General features: G+C 41.2%; 1 protein-coding gene across 1 annotated transcript in view; it reads left to right on the top strand.

Annotated features, from left to right (window-relative positions):
• Nucleotides 1-25,466, top strand: part of NEK10 (NIMA related kinase 10) — a 101,151-nt gene that overhangs the window by 49,712 nt on the left and 25,973 nt on the right. The window contains exons 24-31 of the mRNA XM_063128228.1: nt 5,737-5,866; nt 6,952-7,022; nt 11,545-11,758; nt 13,125-13,308; nt 13,400-13,486; nt 24,602-24,650; nt 25,178-25,215; nt 25,320-25,460. Of these exons, the coding sequence (XP_062984298.1) occupies nt 5,737-5,866; nt 6,952-7,022; nt 11,545-11,758; nt 13,125-13,308; nt 13,400-13,486; nt 24,602-24,650; nt 25,178-25,215; nt 25,320-25,460 (914 nt within the window). The remainder of the gene's footprint in view (nt 1-5,736; nt 5,867-6,951; nt 7,023-11,544; nt 11,759-13,124; nt 13,309-13,399; nt 13,487-24,601; nt 24,651-25,177; nt 25,216-25,319; nt 25,461-25,466) is intronic.

The following is a 25,466-nucleotide window of genomic DNA, read 5'->3' on the forward strand; positions in this document are numbered from 1 at the left end:
CCTAAAACTTTTTGAACACAAGAAAAGATTTTGACATGACTGAAAATAAACAACAACAACAACAAAGACCAGAAAACACAGGAGCAGAGAATAGTAAGAAGAAGGGTGAAAGGTAATATAAAATGCCTTTTGGGAAGGAAATGTTTCTACTAGATGGTAAAAGGCACACACTGATGGATCAGGGCGGGCATCATCAGGAGAGGCACTCCCTAAAATGGGTACCATAACAGAAAGACCCCTGCTCTGAGCAGTTTCCATCATGGTTGGGTGGCACACAGACCTTCCCCTGCTTATCTCAAAGAGGAGATCAGCATGAAAAGAAGCATGCTCTGAGGCAGACTGGGACCAGGTTGTTTGAGGGGTTTAAAAATAGCCCTCATTTAGAATTATACCTTGAAGCTTATCGGCTGCTACGGCAGTTGTGGCAGAATAATCGCTAACACTTTCTCTGTGGTTAGTCCTTGTCAATAAGCAGCCCACCTAGCTGAAGCGTCAAAAGGCACCCCATGTAGAACACATTACAATAATCCAACCAGAATGTGGTATCACAACGTCATCATTACCACTGTAGAAAAGGAACAAAAGCCACAAGAAATTACGAAGTGGATAGAGAAGTCCTGTGGACACATTATTTTGCTTTTCATCCTTTAAACCTCCACAGGCTTTGCGGGGGGGGGGGTTCACTCCTGCTGAGGGCACAGTTGATTGTCAAACCTCAGCTAGAAGTACTGGCTTTCCCAAGTCTTATTTTTTAAAAAGACACCTGAATACCAAGAGACCCACTGCAAATTCTGCATGTTTATTTGTGCTTTTGTTTCAGTGTGTAAACTATTTCCACAATTTTATTTTCCTGCCAATGTAATAAAAACGTTTTCTTATGGCTCCCTAAAACGGAGCACTTAAACTATATCTCCACAGTCTATAAAATGTAATTTTTTCACTCTTACTGGGACCTATATAACTTTCTGCAGAGTCTACTAGCTGTACTTGTGAATTCTGGCCTGACAAGCAATCCCAAGACTTTGGGATAGACAAATCGCATTAGTGTTCTTTTTGTGGCCCTACGGTAAGAGCAACATCACATTCAAATTGTTTCAGTTGGTCTGCTGGGGCCTTAGCCTAAATTTGCTGTTCCAGCTCAAATCCCAAGGACAACACAATGAGCTCCATACAACCAAAGGTGCTTTGGGCTTGTGTTTCTTGGTAAGCAGCCTTTTCATGTCTCAGGCCAAACCACTTTCGATCATTACCTATGCTGGCACTATGTCTCCTTTCCTTCTGTGATTCAGTGGGAAACTGAATGTGATCATGTCTGTTTCACTTAATGTTGCTTTCCAAGGGATGACATCTTGCAATTCAGCATAGTACAAAATTTATCATCTATAGAGAAACAGGCCATCTGGTTCATCGATAATAAAAGACAAAGTAATGCAACACACCATATCAGAATTCCCACGGACCAAAAGAAGCATTTGTGTCCATAATCTGGTCACCAAAGCATCTGAGAATGATGTTTACAGCTGAAGTATTCTTAAAATATGCTGAAAACATGAACAATTGGGAAAGGGGAACTGTATTCCAGTAAAATACAGTTTTAATCAGGGGTGTTGAAACTCTTTTTTAGCCAAAGGGCCAAATTCCATTTTGGAGAAGCTCTCAGGGCTTGCATGCCCAAGGTGAAAGGGACCTGGCCAAAATTGCAGCATCTTTTAGCTTAAAGCGCCAACTTCAGTGACTGAGCCTTAGGAGAGGCTTTTCAACATTTCAGAATAGGGAAAACTACAAAAGCTGGGAAGCTGCCAATGATTGGTGGTTGGGAAAGGGGGCAGGACCAGGGAAGTAGGCGTGGCCATATGGGGTACCCCTGGAAGGGTGGATTTGATCCCCAGGCCTGAGGTTCTACATCCTGTTGATAGTGGCCTGTTGCTTAGTACCACCTAAGAGAAAGCATCCAACAAGGCACCCGGTGGGTGGCAAGAAGCAACCTTAGAAGTTCTTACTTTAGTAGAACCAAAGATACATGGGAGTGAGATTGCAACGAGGTGCTGTATCTGTGTTGAGAGGGTTGTTGAAACCTGTAATTCCCCTCCAGGAGGAAGAGGAGGAGGCCGGTGAAAATGCAGAACAAGTGGAGCAAAAAAGATTTCAGTGCTAATGTTCGTGGTGAAGAAAGCCAGAGCAGGATCAGAAAAAGAACAAGACAGAAAAGGGGCTAAGAGAAAGGAATGTGAAAAGAAAAGGAATGTGCATTTATTCATTGGCAATCACAAAAAAGAAATTGGGTTGAATTCAAACTTAAGTTAGTCGCACATTGATCCTTTTAAAATCAATGGGAAAAGTTAGTCATGCTTGATTTACATCCCATTGATTTTAATAGGACTTAACCCATTGCCTTAAGAAGAGGTGGGAAGATGAGTAGTAAAGAAGGGCAAAAGAGAAAATACATTTATAAAGTAGAGGGGGAAAGATAGCAGAGAAATGGAACAAGATGATGCAATAATAATGGTCAAGAGTGTGACTAGCGTGATGAGCAGAGGGGAAGCAAAGAAAACTTCAGGGGCCCTCCTCTGAAAGCCCCCGACTTTTCAGTGGTGGTCCTCAATTGTGTCCTCCCCCAAGAGGCTTGCCAAGCATCTGTCTTGTGATCAGACCTTTTTATTCTCCCACATTTTTTAATTCAGGTTTGTTTGTTCGTTTTAAAAAATGGTGTTGATGTGTTTAAGATCTTTAGCTGCTGCTGTGTTCAACCCTTTAAACTTGCAAAGGGTTTTACATTATATTTTTATATCGTACAGTATTATGTGACCCTCCCAGGGGGCTTTGGTTATTGGGTGGTATAGAAATAAAACAAATAAGTGGAGGTAATGAAAACATTGAAAACACAGATAGAATGGATAGTTAAAATTGGCCACAACTGGAAGAGCAAATAAAGAAGAGCAATTGTTGTGAACTGCCCAGAGAGTTTCAACAATTGAGCAGTATAGGAAGGTAATAAATAAAGATGATAAAAAGATAAAGAGAAGTCTCAAACTTAGAAAAGAGACAGAGACCTATGGTAGATAATAAGTAACAGTAAGCCAATGAGGAAATGGAGGTAGGAGTACGCATTGGTTATCACTCATTCAATGTAGTACTGTATATCTAACAGGAAACACACGAAGACTGGTGCTTTCAAAGGCCTAGGGCACTATATAGCTTGAGAATTCTTGGTATCTGAAGGATGAAACCTGATAGGAAACTCTTCTTTGGCAAGTCAGGGTCTTCACCATGGCTACTTAATCTGGGCTTAGCCTCTTTCCGCCTTTAACACTCTCTGCCTTCCTAAATCTTTTATTCTTACCAATATATCACTCAAACAGTAGTCACTTTTATTATGACCTTTGCATGGAGAATCGTCCATTGAAAACTAATATTTACACAAGCTAATCTTTGTAAGACAGTCTGAAAACAAGTCGGATACTGTCAATCACCTCATCAAGATTCAGCTTTAGAAAAGCTCTCTACAGCTTTGTTAAAATTAAACTTATGTAAATATTGTAATAAAATATTAACAGAATAACACTGGAAAGGAATACTTAAACAAAGAATCCTGAAGGTTTCTGTAAAAATGAATCGGTACGAAAAAGCGCTTGTCTATAAATAGCTTTGTGACATAGCTTTTCAGGGAGGCCAACATAGTTTCTTTCTTCCCCCCTCCCCTTGAATTTGTATTATTTATATACATTGTGTCATGGCCCTAAACACGACACACTGTGTATTTCCAAGTTATTTGCATAAATGTGAATATCCTAACAAAATGCTTGGAAGATAAAAATTATTTGCTGTGCTGGTGTAACTTTTTGTTCCACTACCAAGCTCATTTTCAGATGGGGTTTATAGCATGGAAGAAGATATGTTATTAAAGTTTGTTTGTTTTTAAAAGGGATTTTTGCATAGAGGAGCTGATGCTGAATTCTATCACAGAAAACAGAGCATGGCTCAATCTATTAAAAAAAGAAAGAAAGAAAAAGGACGAATGGAATCGAAAAATGTTCAGCTAATCTGCCTTTGTTCTGACTATAACTTTGTTTAGCAGAGGATACAGTACTAGAATACTGGTGAAGTGGGGATCTTTCTGCTTGAATACAAGTTTTTTCACTTCAGTGACAAATCCTTTTTCTGAACTCAGCCCACTGTCTGGATCCTATTTTATGGCAGTTATGATCTTTGAAAATTCATTTGTGGAATGACAAAGCTGAGACTAAACTGGTATCCACATTCAGTAATTAGTCTCCAATAATATTTTTTCTTTCCTGATAAAGAATTTTCAATGTGAGGATCCTTAAAAGGGGGAGGTGCAGCTTCCTTAATTTGGGATATACGTTATTCCACATGCAGCCTATAGTTTGCAGTTGAACCACTTGATAATACTACCCAATTTGGCTTCTGTTGACTCTTTACCAAGTACATCACCTAAAATTAATCTCCAGTTTTGCAATAAAGGCTATTATATTTTTCTTCACTTCTGTCCTCTGCCTCACAAAGGACCTGTGTGTTCCAATTAGTGCTAGAGATAGATCTAACTGGTAGATTTGTGTATCTTTTTAAAATGGGGAAACATGTATTACAGAGTAGTCCTAACCCCCCTCTGAAGGGTCAACTGAGTGGAATTAGTATGGGGCAGTAGTGCCCCTCTGCTGTTGGAGAGGAGCTCCATCAGAGAGGCATTTCATCCACTTCAGATGGTCCCAGTACCCTTATAGAAAGCTCAACGGGAGTAGGGGTGTGGTTGGCAGGAGGACTCAAAAAAGGGCATTCCAGGGGCTGCCACGGATCTGCTGGATTCAGAGCCCCCTCGTTCCCACAACAGGACCCTGTTTCAGGGCCCTTCACCTATATAAGCCTGTAGCTGGTGTGGGCATTTCCCCTTCCATTGAGTTCAATACGAGGCGAGAGGAAAGAACCCCTGGAAGTAAGTGGGAAAATGCCACCTCCACCTCCCGGACAGAGCAAATTGGCAGGGCTTGGGAAGTAGTGGATTTCCTGCCATGGACCTCCTGCATGATTTAGGATTGTTCTTTTATTTGGTTTAAAAAGGGTAGGAATAATGAATGGATCGATACTGCAGTTGATTAAATTATATTTGTTTGACCTCAGGTGGTAGTGGGAGGAAAGAATGAATCGATTTGCATGTAATAATAACTAGAAAGCAATAAATACAGAATCATATAACTGGAAGATCATCTGTTCCAATGCCCTGCCTCAAGTTAAGGCAGCATCTTTCTGCAAATAAAAATAAAGATCACCCTAAGGATAAACTTGCATTGAAGGAATTGGTAAATGGGCAGAAGTAGTGGGTGGATCATGAAGTGGGTGAATCATGACCCTGTTTTTCACATTTAAGGAAAATATAACCGAATGCAATTTATTTAAAATTTCAGTGCGGTATGATGATGATGATGATGATGATGATGATGATGATGATGATGATGATGATTGCACTTTTATAGATTTTCTAGATTGCATCTGTTGAAACAGATCTGGACATTTAAGCTCACAGCCTGATACCATATTTGTGTTTTATAACCATAGGCACTCTGATGTGTAAATGAAAGCTTATCACAAACTCTGACTTGTTTTGTGTTTTGTGATACTGTTAGTAGCCTACCTCTCTTTTAATTTCCCTGTTAAGAATAAATCTCTGTGACTTTCCCCCTCTCCTTTATGAATTGTTGGATCTTGCTTTTATTTATGTAGCCCTGAAGTTGTGAAGAGTGAGCCCTATGGTGAGAAGGCTGATGTCTGGGCTGCAGGATGCGTCCTCTATCAGATGGCAACGCTCACCCCTCCATTTTACAGCACCAACATGCTCTCCTTAGCAACTAAAGTATGCAGATTTGGTAGATGAAATTAGACCCCTCACCTGCATGTATGCACTTTCTGAATGCCCCTTTCCTCCTACATTGGTTGTGGCAGCCTAAAGAATCTTGCAATCACATAGGGACTTTACCCCAGAACCAAAGAAGCAGTTCTGATGGCTGCTGTTTTGGGATAAAGAACGAATCTAGTCTCCAGTGCTGGATCAAAGGAATGAAGGATCCTCCTGCTGTCCTGCACCGGCTCTGGAAGGGAAGCATTTTATCCTATGGTATACTGGCTTTACACCTAAGGGTCTTGGCACTCTTTTAAAAAAATCTCTCTTCTTAGCCCTTTTACCATCCATAATGCTTCATCCCCCCTCCTTTATTTTTATGTGTGCATTGACTGTGGCTCCCTAAATTGGGACATGACTTCACATCAGGGATTTCCAACGTTTACTATCACTGAGCTATTACTCTTTATGGGCTAATAAAATGTTCACTGTTTTTGCCAGGGTCATTCTAAAAGGCCTTTACTGCCCTCAAAGTCTAGACAGGCAATCAGAATTTGCAAAACATAGCAAATTTCTTGAAGGGTTTCAAGTCAAGCAAACTCCAAATAACTTTCTAAGTAGCAATAAAAAAATAGTGGGTGTCTCAGTTCAAAAAAGTCCACAGTTCTTTTGCTAATCAGTATACAATGAATAGTAATTTATCCAGCTAAACTCATGGGTATATGGATAGTAATTTCTTTCGATTAAAATAAGATTGTTAGTGTTTCTGATGAATAATATCACTTGAATGTAGGGGATACCTTGTATTAAGGTGTACTTTGTATTCTTTTCACACCATCACGTGTGAAAAAGTACATGTGCCTGTTTCATTGCATGTAAGTGACATAAGTACTTGTGAAGTTAGGTTGATTATGTGATGTGTGCCATGCTGTTGAAAGGGAAAATAGCAATCTAATACATGCAAAACAGAATGGGTTGGAGCCAGACTTATTCATAAGTAACTTGTCGCACTGATTTCAATGGGCCTATTCTAAGCATGACTAAGTCTGGATCCAACCAAATATTTTTCTAGTTTTGACAACAAAATATTTATTTTGCAGATAGTAGAAGCTGCATATGAGCCAGTTCCTGATGGTGCCTATTCTGAAAAAGTACCAGCTATCATTAAAAGGTAAGTGTCTTGGGTAGATTTATATATTCCTAGATTGTATGTTCCTAGATTTCTGTGAATTACAGGACAACTTACTTGACTTGAACAACGTATGTTGTTTGCCTCTCAGTATGGGCAGCCCACAGGCTCAATGTGTGGTCTGCAAAACTGTGGTATGCTCCTCCTACTTTCCCTTGATCAGCCATCAGCTAGGGCGGGGAACAAATAGCTTATTTCCCACTGCTAATAACATGGGAGAAGCAGTGATGTCAGGATCGCTGGGGTGTGTGTGTTCACCTCACCAGCAATCCAGCTAATTTCCCACTGCTATTAGCCGAGAGGAAACGGCAATCTGCATCAGAGTTACTGGGAGGAGGGCAAGGTTAAAACCCTTCCTTCTGATGTCAAAATTACTACTTCTTTGTTACTATTTGCAGGAAGGCAACAGTGATCTGTATTAGGATTGCGGGGGATGATGGGGAGCCTTGAAACCATCCTCCCCACCATTCTATCTCCTGATTTCAGCAGGCAGGGAGGGGTTTTTTTAAACCTCCCCATCCCTGTGTGCCAAGATGTATATGTGTATTATGTTTGTGCATGCATATGTGTGATTACTGTGATTACTTGAGATTCAGTTCAATAGAGAGGAGATTTCTGAATGCCCCCAAGGAATGGAGAAGCTAGTTTATATAGGGATGACATTATTGTGCACACTGGAGTGTGTGTGGAGTTCTAGGTTAGCGGCTTCATGTTTCATCTAACGTAAGGTACAGTGAGAAGTGTGAGACTAATAGTACCATTACTTTCTCTAATTGCAAAATCAAGTGGTAAGTACAATCAAGTAATTGAAGCCAAAATGGAAGCTCTCAAAGACACATTATAAGATAACGGACATTAAGGGGGCAACATCTCCACCAGAATAGCTTAATGAGGACTGGGCATGCCCGGTAAAAATACCAATGAAAAAATGTAATAGGGAGAGTGGAATGTCCTACTTGGTGGGAATGGCTGGCAGGAATTCTGAACAGGAGCACTCTGATTTGGACTGAGGATGTACTGCAATATTTTGTTGCAGATCCCACTTGTAGCTATTTCATTCGTAAAATAATCTTGCTTCTTAATGCACACAGATAAGTGGTTACATGGAAATGGCAATCTACTATTCATATATAAGATAAACCTCAAATGACAACAAATTTGCTGGTATTTACAGTGCCTTAGGACTTTTGTCATCCTCTCTGTATGGAAATACAGCAACTCCTTTGAAACTGAATCTACTCCCTGGGTACCTTTACAACTGCAATTGTAGAAAATGTTTTATCACTGTTAAGAAAATTCAGGGCCAAACTAGCTGTGAGATGCTACATTGACCTTAAGCGTAAGAGTATGTTTCAGGTAAAAGTATGTTTTCCCTTCCATAGCTAGTAGTATTTCTGGAGGAAAGGTAATCTGGGTTAGGATGTGATGTAGAGAGAAAGGATGAACCTGTGTCCCCATTCAAATCAGAAGACCCTGCAGCTGTTTTAGCAACAACAACAAAGTGGGAGGAAAAACATTCATGTATCTCCAGTGGCATCTCTAGTTTGGTCCTCAAGGACTTAGAAGTCCTCCGCAGTTGAGCATACAGGGAAGCATAAAGTTCATACAGCAGGGTTGCAGAACCTCCGGCCCCTCGGGGGTTCCCAAGAGGCCCAACCGCCCACATTTTTTAAAGTTCAAATGTCTCTCCTAAGGCTTACTTATTGGCAGTAAGAGCTTTTGAGGTAAAAGTTGCTGGTATTTTTTGTTTTCTTGACCCCATCCCTTTTGCCTTTGGACCTGCCCATCACTGGATTATGCCCCTCGACAAGACCTACTCCAAAACAATTTAACCCTCGGGTTGACAAAGGTTCTGCACCCGTGTTAGTAAAGTATAGTGGGGAGCACAGATTGTACTCAAACGAAAGGATGATCCATTAGATAAAACCAGCTCATTGGGATTGCTTCATATGAACGTACGTTGATTATCGTTAGTATAGATCTAGGACGTGGTTACAAAAGGTTTGTAACATCATGATGTCCAAAGTTGAAAAATATGCATTCTGATTTTGAACTTGGGTTTTGTTCATATTCCTGTAAACACTTACTCGGCTCTTGCTGAAAAATGAACCTATAAGTGGGAAGCAAAATCTATCAGACATGAATATCTTCCCTGCATACTGGCATGAAACAAATAAAATCCATCAATTTATTGATCCAGTCAACAGACTCACAAATAAAATCAGTTCTTGTTCATGACTATATGCATTCTCATTCACTTGACTAGCATTTTTTTTTAAAAAAAAGAAATGCAGCTGCTAGTTCAGGTGGGGAAAGCTCCTAAGCATCACGGATGGATATGGCTGAGAGCCAAACTCTAGCTGCAATTCCTGCCACCACTTGATCTCCCAACCTTCACACACTTTTCGTGCCAGCTTGATGCTTTTTTTCTCACTCCCCTAGTCAAGTCCATAATTGCTAGACACTCCCTGCATCGTTGGAGTTATTGAAGAATTGCTTGCATGATTCGCTTGATCTTTCCCAAGAATCAAATTATTTTTGGAACTTGATTGAGCTTTGACTGTAAACACTAGCAAAGGTTCCGATCTTCTCCATATCGGATTCATGCTCGTACCTATGAGAATTTCTGATGATGGTGCTGAAGCCAGTAATTGGCTAAGCTTTTCTGATGGCACTAATGTTTTCTGAGGGCCTAAACTTGGCTGTCTGCTGTGGGCCGCATTGTTCTGATGTTACAAAGCAGAATTGGCTACTGAGGGTAATGGAAATAAGGGCGCAATCCAATCAGGATGGCCATAAGCCTCTGAACTCAGAGGTTTACAGCCATACAATGCTGAGCGAGAAGAGCGGCAGATGCGATCTTCACCTCTGCACTCCTCCTGCTCTGTATTTTGGCTAGATGGGCTTTTTGTCCATCTAGCTGGGGGCTCAGTGGAGCTGGAGGGAAGAAGGCTGGGAGGCCTGGGGATTTGATGTAAGCCGGCCTCACAAGTCCCGTCCCTGCCCATGGGCACGCCCCGTTACCTGTCTCCTCAGTGGGGGGTTGCCTTTTTAACCTCAGAGAAGCAGCTGGCCTAGTTCTCTCCATGCGAGGGGAAGGAGAAGGAACAGGGAGCTCAGATTCCTGACCCCGAGGTCAGAGCGCTGTCTCCAACCTCAGATCCAGGAATCTGAAACACCCTACACTCCCCCCCCCGACTCTGCCAAGGGACATAAGATTGCAACCTCTGAGGCCTAGGAAAGAAAAATGGAAGTGGTTCACAGCAATGGGGAAAAGAGAATGAAAGGTGGAGTAGACTGAAAGGGAAAGGGAAACTGATAGAGAAAATAAGTAGAGAGATGCACATGGCTGGAAGATGGGGAGTTGGAGGGAGGTGAAGTTGACATGCTTATTCAAATGGGCACAGGCGAGTCGGTGTTATGATCATAATGAATGTCCTCAGACCTGTAGTATATCTGTAATTATCTAACTTGTTGTTATTAAAAGAAGCATGCAATTGGCAGATTCCATTAGTTCGTGCAACACTGAGAGAGATCCCATTCAATTGTTACAAGTGAACTTTTCAGCACTTTGCTGACAACCTACAACGTAAGATAAAAACAGATAACATGAAAGATGGAAATAGGCTTTATTTATACAGAGAATGGGAAGCATGGTGGTGGGTTTAGTTATGAGAGGTAATTATAAAATAAGCCTAATAATAATTAATTTGTTTTCTTTCATGATGGGCATTTCCAAAATGAAAATTATAATGAGTTTTGGGGCTTGTAACCCAAAACATAATCTGTACAAAAAGTAGTAAAATCAACATCATTAGGAGTCAGTGTTACAGTGCAGAATAGACAAAATGTCCCTTTTCTGTTAAAATAAAAATAAAAGTTAATATATACAAATTTAGAACCCTTCTCTACTAAAGAAAATTTTAGTAGGGTTGCTTGGGTCATCTTGCTTCCCTGGCTTCTCAATGGCACACATAGTGCACCAGGACCCAAACTACACAGCCAAGTTAATGCTAGGGTCATCTGTGACAGATGACGCTGTGGCTAACCTGCAGCCACCCTGCAGTCTGTACTGGTTATAAAAAGACTGAGTTTATTTTTCTTGTTGGTCAGCACATAACAAACAAGTAGTCCTCTGGTATAACTGAGAACTTCCAGTAGTTAATAAAAAGTATTTAAGCAGTAAACACACTGCATATACACATCGGTAGCTGCTAATACTAACAGTCAACTTGGTGAAGTTCCATATGTTGGTACTTCCTTGTATTATTGCTAGGACAGCAAAATTATGTCGCCATTTTATGTGTTCTCCAGCATTAGGGCTTCCAAAAGATTCAGTTTTGCCGGGGAAAGGTAAGCTAAACTGAGGCTTGGCTTCACAGAGCAAATTAAGATGTTGTCGAAGTTTCATGCCAAAAATGCTCTTTGACATGGCAAAAGAGTGGTCCTTAACCATGATTTATCATCATTGTAGATTGTTTAATTCAGTATTTTCCCCCCATAGGTGCTTGACCCCTGATGCAGAGAGTCGTCCTGACATAGTAGAGGTCAGTTCAATGATATCAGATGTTATGATGAAATATTTAGATGGCTTATCAACCTCCCAGCTTATCTTGGAGAAGAAACTGGAACGTGAAAGAAGGCGCACCCAAAAATACTTTATGGAGGCAAATAGGAATGCAGTGACATGTCACCATCACCTTGCTGTATTCTCTCAGGTAAGTAAATGCATTAGGTTATTGTCCTGTTTTCAAGCTGGCAAGTGCCCTGGTCAAGGCTAAAATAATCTCAGCTGTAAACAAAGAGAGAGAAGCCAGTCCAGTCGAAGGTTATACACGGGAATCCAAATAGCGTAGTAGGAGAAGGCAAAAGCTGTCCAGAGATTGATCCACAGAAGTCAGTTGTGCCAAGTGTCAAAGCCAGTCAGGGGGTATCCAGGAGGGTTGTCAAGGGTCAGCATGTTCCTTTAAGGGAGGCCCCACACTGCAGCCTCTTCTTGCTTCTCTACTGCTCGTCTCTGAGCCTACACCATTCGGAGGGATGAATCATCTCCAGCTCTGCCTTCTGCATTTGGGGGAGTCCATGAACTACACTGGAGGGGCCAGGCTGCTCTTCTCATAGTTCCAGGCGAGTGCTGTTGGCTGGAGCCTCCAGCTTTCTGCCTGGTTCCAGCTGGAGCCTGTTGTGCTGGCTCTCCCCTCCTCTTCCTCATCCGATGAATCCTCCTCCATGTAAGGCATGACAGTTATTTTGTCAGGTATAATAGAACTCCTGTAATATGAATTTGGGGCAATTACCTAGCTGGAAATACAAAAACATTGTACGTATTATGGACCATTGGCTTGCTCTCATGTTTGTTACTCAGGCTATCAAGCATACATCCGTATACATGATATAGATAAATGGCTGTTTAAGTTAGAAGAGAGGAAACTTCACATCTGCAGCCAGCAAAATGCTGCCCTGTGTCCGACACTGAACAGAGCTGCAGTGGCTGCATGGGCAACTCTTGTTCTCTCAGTTAGTGGAGAGTGTCACCAACTTTGGACACCCAAAGACCAAATTGTCCTCTACTTAATTGGATTTAATAATGTAAAGCCAACAAAGCACACTTACATTTACAGAGCCACATTGCTAATTAATAAAAACATGGAATCAAAGTTGGAAAGGATCAAAACACTAAATTAACTGCTCTAAGTCAGGTGTCTTCATGAACCAACATCATCTGCTATTAATGGCCTTACAGGAGGAATGGCCCACTTGAGGCCCTCCAGATGTTTTAGCCTACAAATTCCATAATCCCTCACCATTGGCTGTATTGGCTAGGGCTGATGGGAGTTGTAGGACACCTGGAGGCCCACAAATTGCCTTTCACTGCATTACAGATTAAAATACATGATCAAGATCCTATGCTATTTCTCAAGCACAGGTTTGAATCAGCCATGTTTCTATACGATGCTGTGCTAGTAGAGTTTCTAAAAAGCTTTAACAGAAGCTGAGGAAAATTAATATTGTAAGAACACTGCACCTAGGCTGGACTTCTGGGAGCCACATTTCAAAGGAAAGGGTTTCTATTTTTCTTCGTAGGAACATTATGAGAAGTCAAGTCTTAGCAGCAGTAGCAGCGGAGCAGCCAGTTTAAAAAGTGAATTTTCTGATAACACTGATCTTATGACGGAAAACTTCCACCAATCCTCTGGAAAAGATGAAGAGAAAACCTGCGATGAAACCCTATCTGATGATAACTGCACTTTAGAAAACTCAGAAAAAGGTAGCAATGACTGAGTAGGGTTTTTTCAGCACTTTCATGCTAATTAGAGTTGGATAGAAAGGATCATGTCTACTTTTATTTTTATGCACAGATGTCTTCTCAGAACTAGATGATGAACTGGACATATCAGATAATTCCAGCAGCTCTAGTTCAAGTCCTCTTAAAGAATCGGCATTTGGTAAGCTTCTTTAAGCAATAGTTCAAATCTCCAATATTGTTAGTAGGAACTTCACCTGTTGATGTTGATGGCAGGGCAATGATTGAATAACTTTGACATATGCACCTGGGCAGGTATTGAGACAGCGTGGAAGAATGGTGCTCGTCCTGGATTTTCAGAATGGGTTTGGGAGGGTCAAATACAGCAGGCTCAGACAGAGGGAAAAGAACAACAGGATTCGCATACAAGGCAACTAAGCTCAACAAGAAATCCCTATGAAGCAAATTCATATGAATGTAGATGTTCATAAGATTTAACTGCTGCAGTTCTGATAGCATTCTTTTCCCATGTTTTTTCCAGCACCTGCTAGGAGGCAAGTGTCAATGGGTTGGATCCAACAAAGTACACTTCATGGGTTGGATTCACAAAAGCTTCCTCCAAGTACAATAAATGTATTTTGATAAGTGAGCCCTGGCTGCGTTCATACAATATGTTAACCCACACTCAAAGGATAAGTATGGGTTGAGTGTGGGCTGTTGTTATCCCATATTTCAACAACAACCCATGGTTATCATGATGTCTGAACCCAGCCATGATAAACTATGGTTTGTTAACCACGAACAACCCACATTTCACAACCCAATAACAAACCATGGGTTCTCTTCATGGGTTGTTCATGGTTAATAATTTATTCATTTATTTATTTTATTACATTTATATACCGACCTCCAGCCGAAGCTCTCTGGGCGGTTTACAACATTTAATAAACCATCATTTGTTAGTGCAGCTGGGTTCAAACAACACAATAACCCACATTTCAACAACAACCCACAGTTCAGCAACAACCCAGACTCAACCTCTAAGTAAGGGTTATCCTGCTGTCTGAACCCATCCAATGACATTGTCCTAAGAATATAGAAGTTACACTGGCCACCATCACACATTCTCTCCTGCATTATCAGCGTTCCTGGTCATGCAGAGAGTTCTGCCCATGTTTAGAACTTCCCTGCAGATGAGGGGGCAGGGCCAGCATGCACAGCACATCTTTCCCCGAAGTTTAGCTCTCATACATTCGAAAGAACGCACAAATAGAGTTTATATTGAAGCAACATTTATTATAAGTAGTATGTAAGCATACTTACTCAGTCTTCATTAAAAAATCAACTGACGTCATAGGTAAACTAGAAAGATAATTTTTCAGTTCTGAAGAATAAGATGGTATTGCAAAGACAAATGTGGAGGAAGAGTCATGGTAGGATGATAGAGTCATAATCTGTATTAGAAAAGGTGAAGCTGAGCAATTATTTAAATATTTGTGTTCTATGGAATTTAAAGCATTTATACCAGAATACAGCTGTGTGAAAAAAATTCCTGGAGATGTATTTAATGTCAAACACTGTTGTCTAGAATTTGGTTATTGACTTAACCAGGAGGGGGATATTAGAAGCCTTTGCTTCTGTTTTCAACTACCCATGGTTATTCATTATGTCCAAATCTGGACAAACTGTGGCTAGTGTGAGTTAATGGTTTAGGGGAAAAGGCCAGTTTCAAATAGTGATTTATGATCCTGGCTTCTTTCAATAAACTAGGGTTAGGCAACCTTTTTGGACCACGGGCACACTTAGCAACTTGAGAAACTTCCTAGGGCATCACCACAAAATGGCTGCCAAAGATTGTGAAGCATGGCAAAAGACAAGTAACCTGACCAAAAGACAGAATAGAAGGAGAAGTGGGGTCTGAACACTAAACAGTTCATTTGAACCCACAGTTTTCAGCACCAACAGAAACCTATTTCACAGCATTCCCAATTTCCAGAAATGGGTTAATTTTGATTGTGTGTTTTTTTAAGTGAGAGGGGTAGGGTACCTTGATGGGAAACAAAAAAGGAGTCCAGGGGCATATGGCACCTAGGATGCTTATATAGATCACTTCAAGTTTCTGAGTCTTCACATTTTAATGATTCCCCCCAACCCCACCCAGGGCAGAAGAATACAAAACGTGCTCTTTTTAAAATGAAAACTGAAATTCTGAGGAAGGTTTTAAGTTCTGTGATGAAAACCAGATTCCATTATTTGCAATATTATTATGCTCTTGTGAAATCTCCTCCTTTGGTTCAAATCTTCACATGGGATATAAATTCCTACTAGGAATACTTTAAGCTGACATTGTGGCATTGCCCCCTTTTTCAGTCGGAATGACACATTTCAGATGTATTAATAATCTTATCTTTGGCTCTCTTTTTCGCCCTTAAATACCGAGAGATTTATATCTATGGTAATTTCACTAGCTGCCCAAGGTAAAAATAGGTCACTTTTTCAGGCCTTGTAATGCCTCTTTAAAATTTTATAATATTGTTTTGGAGAAAGTGGCAACTCCTTTTGAAATCATCAACCCTTTTCTCATGTCAGGTCTGATCAAGTGGGTCCAACACCTATTGTGACAAATTGTTTATTTGTGTAGTTGTAATTGTACTATTGATCTATACAGTAAAAAAAACCCTCATTATTTGAAGGCCATCTATCTCTTTGCTAAGACTCTTAAATTCCATTGACAAAATCTAATATCTTCTCACTAATTGCCTATAAATTCATTAATTTTAATTAGCATTTCTAGAACTTTTAACACTCTAGGTCTAAGAAAACAGTTATAGAAAATCACACATTTTTTGGTCACCTATGGTTTTAGCTTAATATTGAAGTTTTGAGGGACTCATTTCTGTACTATTGTCTTGTAATGTAGGGTGATTGTATGGCCTTGTTTCCTTCCACTCTGCTTTCTACTACCAAGAAACCCTCCTCCACACCACCCGCGATGCTCCTTTCACAAACAGTGACTCCTCAGTTTTGCTTAGATCAGGAGTTCTCAAACTTTCTAGCCCAGGGTCCGACAAGACAGAGGTGCTTATTGTCAAGGTCCCTAACCTGGGTTTGGAGATGTGTCAACCAGTTCTGGATGGGGTTATACTCCAAATGACAGCCCAGATGCGTTTATTTTATTTTATTTATTTATTTATTTATTTAAGTATTTTTATGCCGCCATTCTGCCAAAAAAGGCTCTCACAGCGGCTTACAAAAGTATTTCTTGACAGTCCCTGCCCACAGGCTTACAATCTAAAAGACATGACACAAAAGGAAAGGGGATTGGGAGGGAGGAGGAGGAAGGGGGAAAGGAAAGCAAACTCAGTCACTACAATCTTAGTTGGAAAGTTCAGCAGTTACAGTTGGTAGCAGGAGGGAGGGGGCTCCCAGCTGGAGCTGGACCCAGGCACGGTGGAGAGGTGCCTGGCTGCTGCTTCCTCCCTCTCTGGTGGCCTCTGCAGTTACAGTTGGTAGCAGGAGGGAGGGGGCTCTCAGCTGGAGCTGGACCCAGGCACGGTGGAGAGGTGCCTGGCTGCTGCTTCCTCCCTCTCTGGTGGCCTCTTCAGAGACAGTTGGTAGCAGGAGGGAGGGGGCTCTCAGCTGGAGCTGGACCCAGGCACGGTGGAGAGGTGCCTGGCTGCTGCTTCCTCCCTCTCTGGTGGCCTCTGCAGAGACAGTTGGTAGCAGGAGGGAGGGGGCTCTCAGCTGGAGCTGGACCCAGGCACGGTGGAGAGGTGCCTGGCTGCTGCTTCCTCCCTCTCTGGTGGCCTCTGCAGTTACAGTTTGGAGATGTGTCAACCAGTTCTGGATGGGGTTATACTCCAAATGACAGCCCAGATAGATGTGTTGGCCAAGAGTGCCTACTATCACCTTCAGCAGATACACTAGAGTTAGAACACCTAACACATGCACTGGTAACTTTGAGGCTCGACTTCTGCAATACACTGGACATGGATGTCATGCAACTGAAGCTACTGTTCCATGTTACAAGTATCCTATCTCTCAAACAAGAAGTCCTAGTCTTCCAGTAAAGAGATATCATTCCATATACAGGGCTAGAGAGTGGCTGTGTCAGGAAAAAGAAAGCCATATTTCAGAATGTGTTAACTTTTAACTTACACTTTTAAAGAGGTCCACCATTTTGAGAAATGCTGCTGTAAACCAAAAGTGCTGCTAAATAAACTAGGCCTGCCATCTCCCTCCCAGGGGCCCTGCAGCTGAAGTACTTTGCAGAATACCAACATGCGCACATTGTTGTTTATATTGTGGGACTTCTGCTTCTTTGTTGCTTTCAACCACAGGAGAAAAGGAAATTGGTCTTTGTCAGCAATTCGAGCCAGCCTTATACTGGGGTCTCTGATCCTTACAAGGCCCTCAGCAGCCCTTTTCCTTTATGAGATACAAGGTTGGAGGGTTGTTAAAACCCAAACGGTACCACTGAGGCTTTTCGAAGCCAAATGTCAAACTCCTATAAACAAGGTCACTTGTCAAACTTTAAACTCCTATAAAGAAGCCATTTGTTACCCTTTCTACCTCAAAATATTCACAGAACACCCATAAACTGACCTCTTTCAGATCAATCCTCATCCATTTTCTGAGTATAAGACGAACATACTGTTAGTTGTGATTTGTGCAATTCGCCTTTAACACAGGGCCACAGTTGTGGCCTTATGCATGTTATGATTTTATGCATGCACACACACATAATAGGTAGACGTCTATTTTATTATGATTTTATTAGAATGTAAGCCTATGCGGCAGGGTCTTGCTATTTATTGTTTTACTCTGTACAGCACCATGTACATTGATGGTGCTATATAAATAATAATAATAATAATAATAATAATGCATTCTGGATATATATACACACACATTCCCTAGTGATGGGCACACATCTCCTACCCCTGGTCTAATTTGTGATTTATCTAGGAAAACTGAATTATTTCCTAGATATCTACTGGATTTCAGAACATTAATCTAGTTTTCCCATAAAACATGAAGTGTGCTTTTGTGGGTGAGAGGGTAAGAGCTCATTCCATGTAGGAGAGGCAAACTGTCTGCTGATCTAGTCCAGTGGGGCCCAGAGGCCTCTGGGAAGGTCTGAGACATTTTGATCCATTTCAAGCCTGGTTTGGATTTCTGGTCATTTAATCTAGGCTATGTAACAGGTCCTGATAAAACTAAGTGCAAGGCCAAGAGTAAATAATAATTTATTTGTAATTTAATAATACTGTATTCACCATTTATGTTAATAGGATTATTTTAAAATGTTTAGCACATTTGGTGCCATTGGGGAATAAAAGCACAAGTGTTATTTTTGTTTATAATACAATAACAATTAATGAGTGCAAATAGAACAGAGATTAAAATAAATAATAATACATTTCTTTTTCTTGTGTGCTGAGGGAAAACATGGCTAAATCTAAGTATCTCTGCTTCTAGCAATACAACCCTTGCCATCAACAGGGAAGCATTTGAAACAACCGAGGAAAGTAAAGGTGTCAGAAATGTTTTTCCTTGACTGAGCTCTCTTCGCTAACGTTGTGTTCTGCGAAATTCTTTTTATTCAGTGTGTCCTAGATTACGTTGGCAAGCAGCCAATAGGACACAAATGAGATGAAGTTCCTTGTCCCGGATTCATTCATTACATAAAATCTGTGAACATGGAGGTTAACTGCAGCTTCCTTGGTTCTCTGAAGGTGTTAGCAATCACACTATCTTGGTGGTAGTCATATTTTAACTGACCAGTCTATCCCATCAGGACATTCAAATTCACACTGAAACTAGGTTTTAAATACTAACTATAATAAGAATAAACTGGAAGAATGGAAATAAAAATGTTCATATCAGACTTATTTAATTGGGAACATCTAGAAACTGATTTGAGAGGTGTCTCAATTTAGTCCCAGTCCCATTTTGAGGTGCGACCCCAACGATATTGATTGTTGTCCTATGACATTGTCCAGAGACTGCTTCAAAAGCATCATTTAAGCCTAGCATCCCTCAATGCTTTTATGTGTCTTCACTATTCTACAAATAGGGGTGCACCAGCCCACATTCCTTTTTCTGTTTGCCTACCCAGATCAGTAACTAGAAAGTCGTTAATAGCTCTTAGTATCTAATTAAAACATAATTTGTTTTATATAAAAGTTACTGCTTTTTCATGAAATAAGTTGCCTTTCTTTAAATAGAAAATGTGTTGGTAGAAAAAAGTGTTTTTTTTCAACAACTGCTTGGGTCTACGGCCTAATCAACACCTGCCGCCATTTTGCAACAGAAGATGAATAATTGTGAGGTTCGCCGTTTCCGCAGTCGTCTTTCATGGGGCACACGTGAGGGAAGTTTCCCATGAGTAAAGGAGAGCCATTGTGGGAGGATGTGCGCCCATTATGGTGCTTCTGAAGGTGCATCAGGAAAAGTGCGCAGGACTGGACAGATGGGTATGGGACACAGATATATTTTTTAATACTTCCTCTAAGATGTGCACTAGCGCAAATACACAGAAATACAGGGGGGTAGGTACTGTGTCGAAATGACCTCCTGCGTATTGATATGGTTGTGTTAAAAAAAATACACATGTCAGCACCAAAACACACCAAGAGCCAATCAAAAACTGTGCTGACAATGGCAGCTGCCCACTCCCGCACACATCTGAAACCGCTGGACATGCCCCTGACAGCGTGTTGGCTGTTCGCTGAACTGGTTGCTCACACCAAACAGCAACAGCTTTTGGAAGGGGGGGGGCACACCAGCCACAGACTTTTGGATCGTAGCGAGAGAGCCGGAAAAACTGTGGCAAAAGCAGTCAGCGATAGTCCTGAATAAATGAGGGGTCATCCCTAGATCACCGCTAGAGTCGCTGAACATCATGTGGTGTGGTAGGGACAACCTTGATATTATTCCAGAATAAACGGCTGGTGTAGATTAGGCCTGGATCTCTCAGTACAACTCACCAGGTCTCCAAAAAAGTAATGATTGCCTCCTACAAACCCTCAACTCGGGCTTCATGTGCCACTAAGTGGAACATATTTTCAACCTCTCTCAAACCAACAGGACAGAGCTTTGAGTCCTGTGGCCTTTCTTGAGTACTTGAGTTTCTTCTTTCTCTAAAAACTAAGAGTGGGGTACTCTTATAACTCAGAGTACACTTGGCAGTGATTTGGGCTAATAATTACAAGGTTGAGGGCTTCTCCCTCTACTCACATCCAGACGTCAAGCGTTTCCTCAAGGGATTTACCAACCTCTATCCACCAGTCACTCCACCTGTTGTGGCATGGGGCCTATTAGTTGTGCTGTTGCAATTAATAGCAAAACTCTTCAAACCAATAGCTACAGCAGACCTCTGATTCTGTACTACTTCAGCATGCAGAGCAGGTGAGCTCTGCACTCTTCGCCAAGATCAGCCATATTTAATATTCCATAGAAATAAGGCGGTTTTGTGACCAGACTCCTTTCTTCCAAAGGTGGTGACTCACTTTCGTTTGGTTGAGGATATTGTGTTACCAATGTTTCTTCTGCACCCTACCTCCTCATTTGAGATCAACCTTCACTCACTAGATGTCCGGAGGCTTTCTCTTTCTATATACAACACATGGCCTCATTCTGAAACTTCCCTTGTCTGTATATCTGCCACCTGGGGCTGAGGAAGGGATATCCTGTATCCTCAGAATGATTTGTTAAGTGGGTTGTGTCGATCATCTTCCTTGCTTACCAGCTTGCATGCCTTCCAGCTCCCCTGCATGTTGTTGGCCACCAAACTAGGACCATGACATATGCTGCTTTTCTCTGGGTGATCTGCTTCTCCAGTTGTACAGTGCTGCAACCTGAGCTTAGCCCTCAACCTTCAGTAAGCATTACTGCTTGGGCATCAGAGCCCATACGGATGTAGCCTTTGACAGGATTGTAGCCGTATGTTTCTTGCTTATCCCATACATGTGAGTCACAGAGACCATGAAGAAGAGGACAGGTTGCTTATCTGTAACTGTAGTTGTTTGAGTAGTCATCTGTGAACTCACACAACCCATCTTCCTCTCTGCTTTGATATCTCACTCTTAATTTATTCCTCTGCTGTCTTGGACACAGAACTAAGCAGCAGGTGGGAGCCATCTACAGTGTATACGCAGAGAAGGTAAGTGGGACTCCCGCCTAAAACTCAGTTCAGTTCTAGAATGTTCCAAATGACTATTCTGCATAATCAATACGTGTGACTTCACAGATGACCACTCAAAGAACCTCAGTTATAGGTAAGCAACCTATATTGCAGCTATTTTCCTAATATTTGATCCCCAACTTTTTGATGTAAGGGCAGTTCCACCACACTTGTACCAAAATGACTTTTATGGTTCCACATATGGCAATTAGATGAACATTCATAAGGGTTTTTAAAGCCTCCAGGGTGACGATTTCTATTGCAATATTTGATTAAACAGACATATGAGGCTTTCTTCCCCTCCCCCCATGTATGTGTGTGTGTGTGTGTGTGTGTGTGTGTGTGTGTGTGTGTGTGTGTGTATCCTTACATATGTTCCTGAATTTATTTTCCAAGATTGCTAATTCTATACTTGGCAATAATTACTACATAACTGCAATGTGATAGACTGAATTTGAGAATGATATTGGGTAGCAAAGCGTAAATATTTAGTAGCAATATTTAGAATGTTATCGTATGGGGGGGAAATAAGGAAAAGAAGAAATAGTCGAAGACCAAAATTGTTTTGGATTTTTGAGCTAAGACTCTGGGTATATAAAAAATGGAATGATAGCCAGTTAAGAAAGGAAACCATTTATTAAAAAATTATGATACAATAAAGGAGAGGATATAAAGACTACAATTTATTTTTAACATTAGTTCTACCAATTAAATTCTGGAGAACAAAAGAAGATTTTTTTAGACATTGGGCTGTATCCAATGCTTGCACACGCTAGTAGAACCTATTGTTAGCACAATAGGAAGCTAGCGGATCCTGCAGTGATCAGCAACAGAATGGAGCAAGTCAGCAGAACTTTCAGAAGGAGGTTAAGTTGAACCGTCCTGTTCGGGAAGCGTCTGCGCATGTTTCTGTGATTACTGGGCAGTATCCAATGCCGCTCATGAGTGAGCGGAACCCATCTTTAGCTCAACAGAAAGCTAGCAGATCCTGCAGTGATTGTAAACGAGTAAACCCTTGTTCCAGAATGGCGCAGGTCAGTGGAGCTTTCAGAAGGGAGCTCTCCTGTTCTGGAAATGAGTGTTTCTGTTCATTTCTGGGGTTACTGTCAGAAGTGCTAGTTCCTGTTGTGTAAGCAGTGGGTCCTGCTAGCATAACAGAAACACTGGGAGTGCAGTGGCCATATTGGATACTGCCCATTATTTGTTAAGATGAGGAATCTTTAAGAAGAAAGGAAACATAGGTCCCAAAAGGTATGTATTATTTAAGACCTGCATCAGTGTCTGAAAAATAAGATACTGAAAAGGATTTCAAATAGAATGCAAGAAGTGGTCCTTAGAAGAATGTAATATTGACAAAAAGAAAACATGACATTGTTTTAAGTGATCTTCAGTATTCTTATTTATTGTTCTCGTACAAATCTGTGAGCCAACATGTAGACCAAGGTTGTGGAACCTCCAGCTCATGGGTTAAATGCAGAGCTCCAGTCCTGTCATAAGAACATAAGAAGTGCCCTGATGCTGGATGAGACCAAGGGTCCATCTTGTCCAGCACTCTGTTCACTCAGTGGCCAAACAGCTGTCAACCAGGGACCAACAAAGCAGGACATGGTGCAACAGCACTCTCCCACCCATGTTCCCCAGCAACTGGTGCACACAGGCTTACTGCCTCAGATACTGGAGGTAGCACATAACCATCAGGGCTAGTAGCCATTGATAGCCCTCTCCAGGAGTTTCATAGGATCATAGAATAGTAGAGTTGGAAGGGGCCTATAAGGCCATCGAGTCCAACCCACTGCTCAATGCAGGAATCCACCTCAAAGCATCCCTGACAGGAGGTTGTCAAGCTGTTTATCCAACCCCCCTTTAAAGCCATCCAAACTGGTGGCCATCAGTACATTTTGTGGTAGTGAATTCCATAATTTAACTATGCGCTGTGTGAAGAAGTACTTCTTTTCTTTTCTTTTTGTCCTGAATCTCCCACCAATCAGCTTCATGGGATGATCTCGGGTTCTAGTATGTTGAGAGAGGGGGCCAAGTGTCTCCTTATGCACATTCTCCACACCATGCATAATTTTGTACACCTTTGTCATGTCTCCCCTTAGCCTACTTTTTTCCATGCTAAACAATCCCAGCTGCTGTAACCCTCCCTCATAGGGGAGATGCTCCAGCCCCTTAATCATTTTACTTGCCTCTTTCTGCACCTTTTCCAGCACTACAATATCATTTTTAGGTGTGGTGACCCAAACTGTACACAGTATTCTAAGTGTGGTCGCACCATTGATTTGTATAAAGGCAGTATGATACTGGCTTTATACAAATTTATGGTGCAACCATACTTAGAATTTGAAATCTTCCCATTCCCTGCTCCCTCATTGGTCCCACTCTCAGTTATTGATATTATTTATTCCTCCTTACGGTGTCTCACAGCTACCTGGCATATATTGAAGAAGGAGTATGCCTGGACGCAAATGTTGTTATTATTATTTATTTATTTATTTATTTATTTATTTATACAGCACCAACAATGTACTTGGTGCTGTACAAAATATACAAATAAAACAGTGATACTCTGCCTAGAGGCTTACAACCTAAAATCACATTAAAACATATGAAGGAGTAAAGGATTTTTTTCTTGTTTTTTTTTTGGGGGGGGGGTTGAATTCTGAACAAAGGTAAGAGTCACTCCTTTAACTGCCCCCTTTTGACTTTGGTCATGCCCACTGCTGGAATGCAGACCCCGCCCCCCTTCAACAGTTTTTGTCCAAGATAATGTAGACCTCAATAGCAAAAAGGTTCCACCCCTGTTGTAGGCCCTGCAAGGACAAAGAGTGGGGTAGAAATGCAGTCACTAAAAATCATGTCTCTCGTAGGTTTGCTGGTAGATGATATGGCAAGCTAGTATAATGTTCCTACAATTTCCAAGTCTGATTAAAATATGATGTTTAGGATCAGTGTGAATCATTATGCACTGCTTACTTCTTGAAATGTTTTATATTTAGAACTGTCTTTTATTGCCAGTTTCTTTTAAAACTTGCTATGATAGGACAAAAATGTTGGGAGATGGAATCTATTTCAGGCATTTAAAATATTTTCAGCACTAAGAATATATCCATTGTGCTTTTGTTACAGGTGTTATAAAACGAAGCTTCAGTGCTTCCGAAAGACAGCCTCAAGCAAGGCAAGTTTGAAATGGAAAATTAAAGGTGTAAAATGTTTGGCTACCTTTACGTGGAGTTCTCCCAAACTGTGACTCTGCAATTCTTGGCAACTTTGAAAGGTTCAAACTCATGGAATACTTTTCAGGACTTCCAAGGTCTACTTAATACATTATATGGAGGAATGTGATTGATGGATGGATGGATGGATGGATGGGTAGATAGATAGATAGATAGATAGATAGATAGATAGATAGATAGATAGATAGATACCATAAACCCATCCATCTTGATAGTTCCTTGAGTTCACAATGCAAGAAGATCCCAGTTAAGAACATGCAGCTCCCTGCAGGGTGCCAATATAGAAAAATGCATATTTAGTATCCCAACTTCCTTCCATTATAGAATTTGAGGTGGTATACATCCGGTTTCCAGGCAATTTCTTCCCAGGCACTCACCAGATCCATACACAACAGTTACTCATAGCATTTCTCATAGAGAACCCTAACTTGAAAGTTCTTTCTAATCAGTATCCTTTCTGTTTTTACAGAGATTATATTGGTGTCCCAGGATACAGACCAAGACCAGGTAATTTTGCACCTGCAACTGGAACGGGCACTCATCTTGCCGTTCTAACCTTACCTAAAGTTTTTTTATAGTTTCACACGTAGTTTCTTCTTTTATTTCTTCAGCTTTGCTGCCCTTTGATCTGCTTCTGACAGCACCTTCGCTCATGTTCAGGGCCCACGTTAAGAAAATAGAGGACTCGTTAGTAACAGGGTGGAAATCCCACAGCCTCCCAGCTGTGATTCTTCGCAATCTGAAAGATCATGGTAGTA

Source organism: Elgaria multicarinata, chromosome 1, assembly GCF_023053635.1.
Source record: "Elgaria multicarinata webbii isolate HBS135686 ecotype San Diego chromosome 1, rElgMul1.1.pri, whole genome shotgun sequence".
NCBI lineage: Eukaryota > Metazoa > Chordata > Lepidosauria > Squamata > Anguidae > Elgaria > Elgaria multicarinata.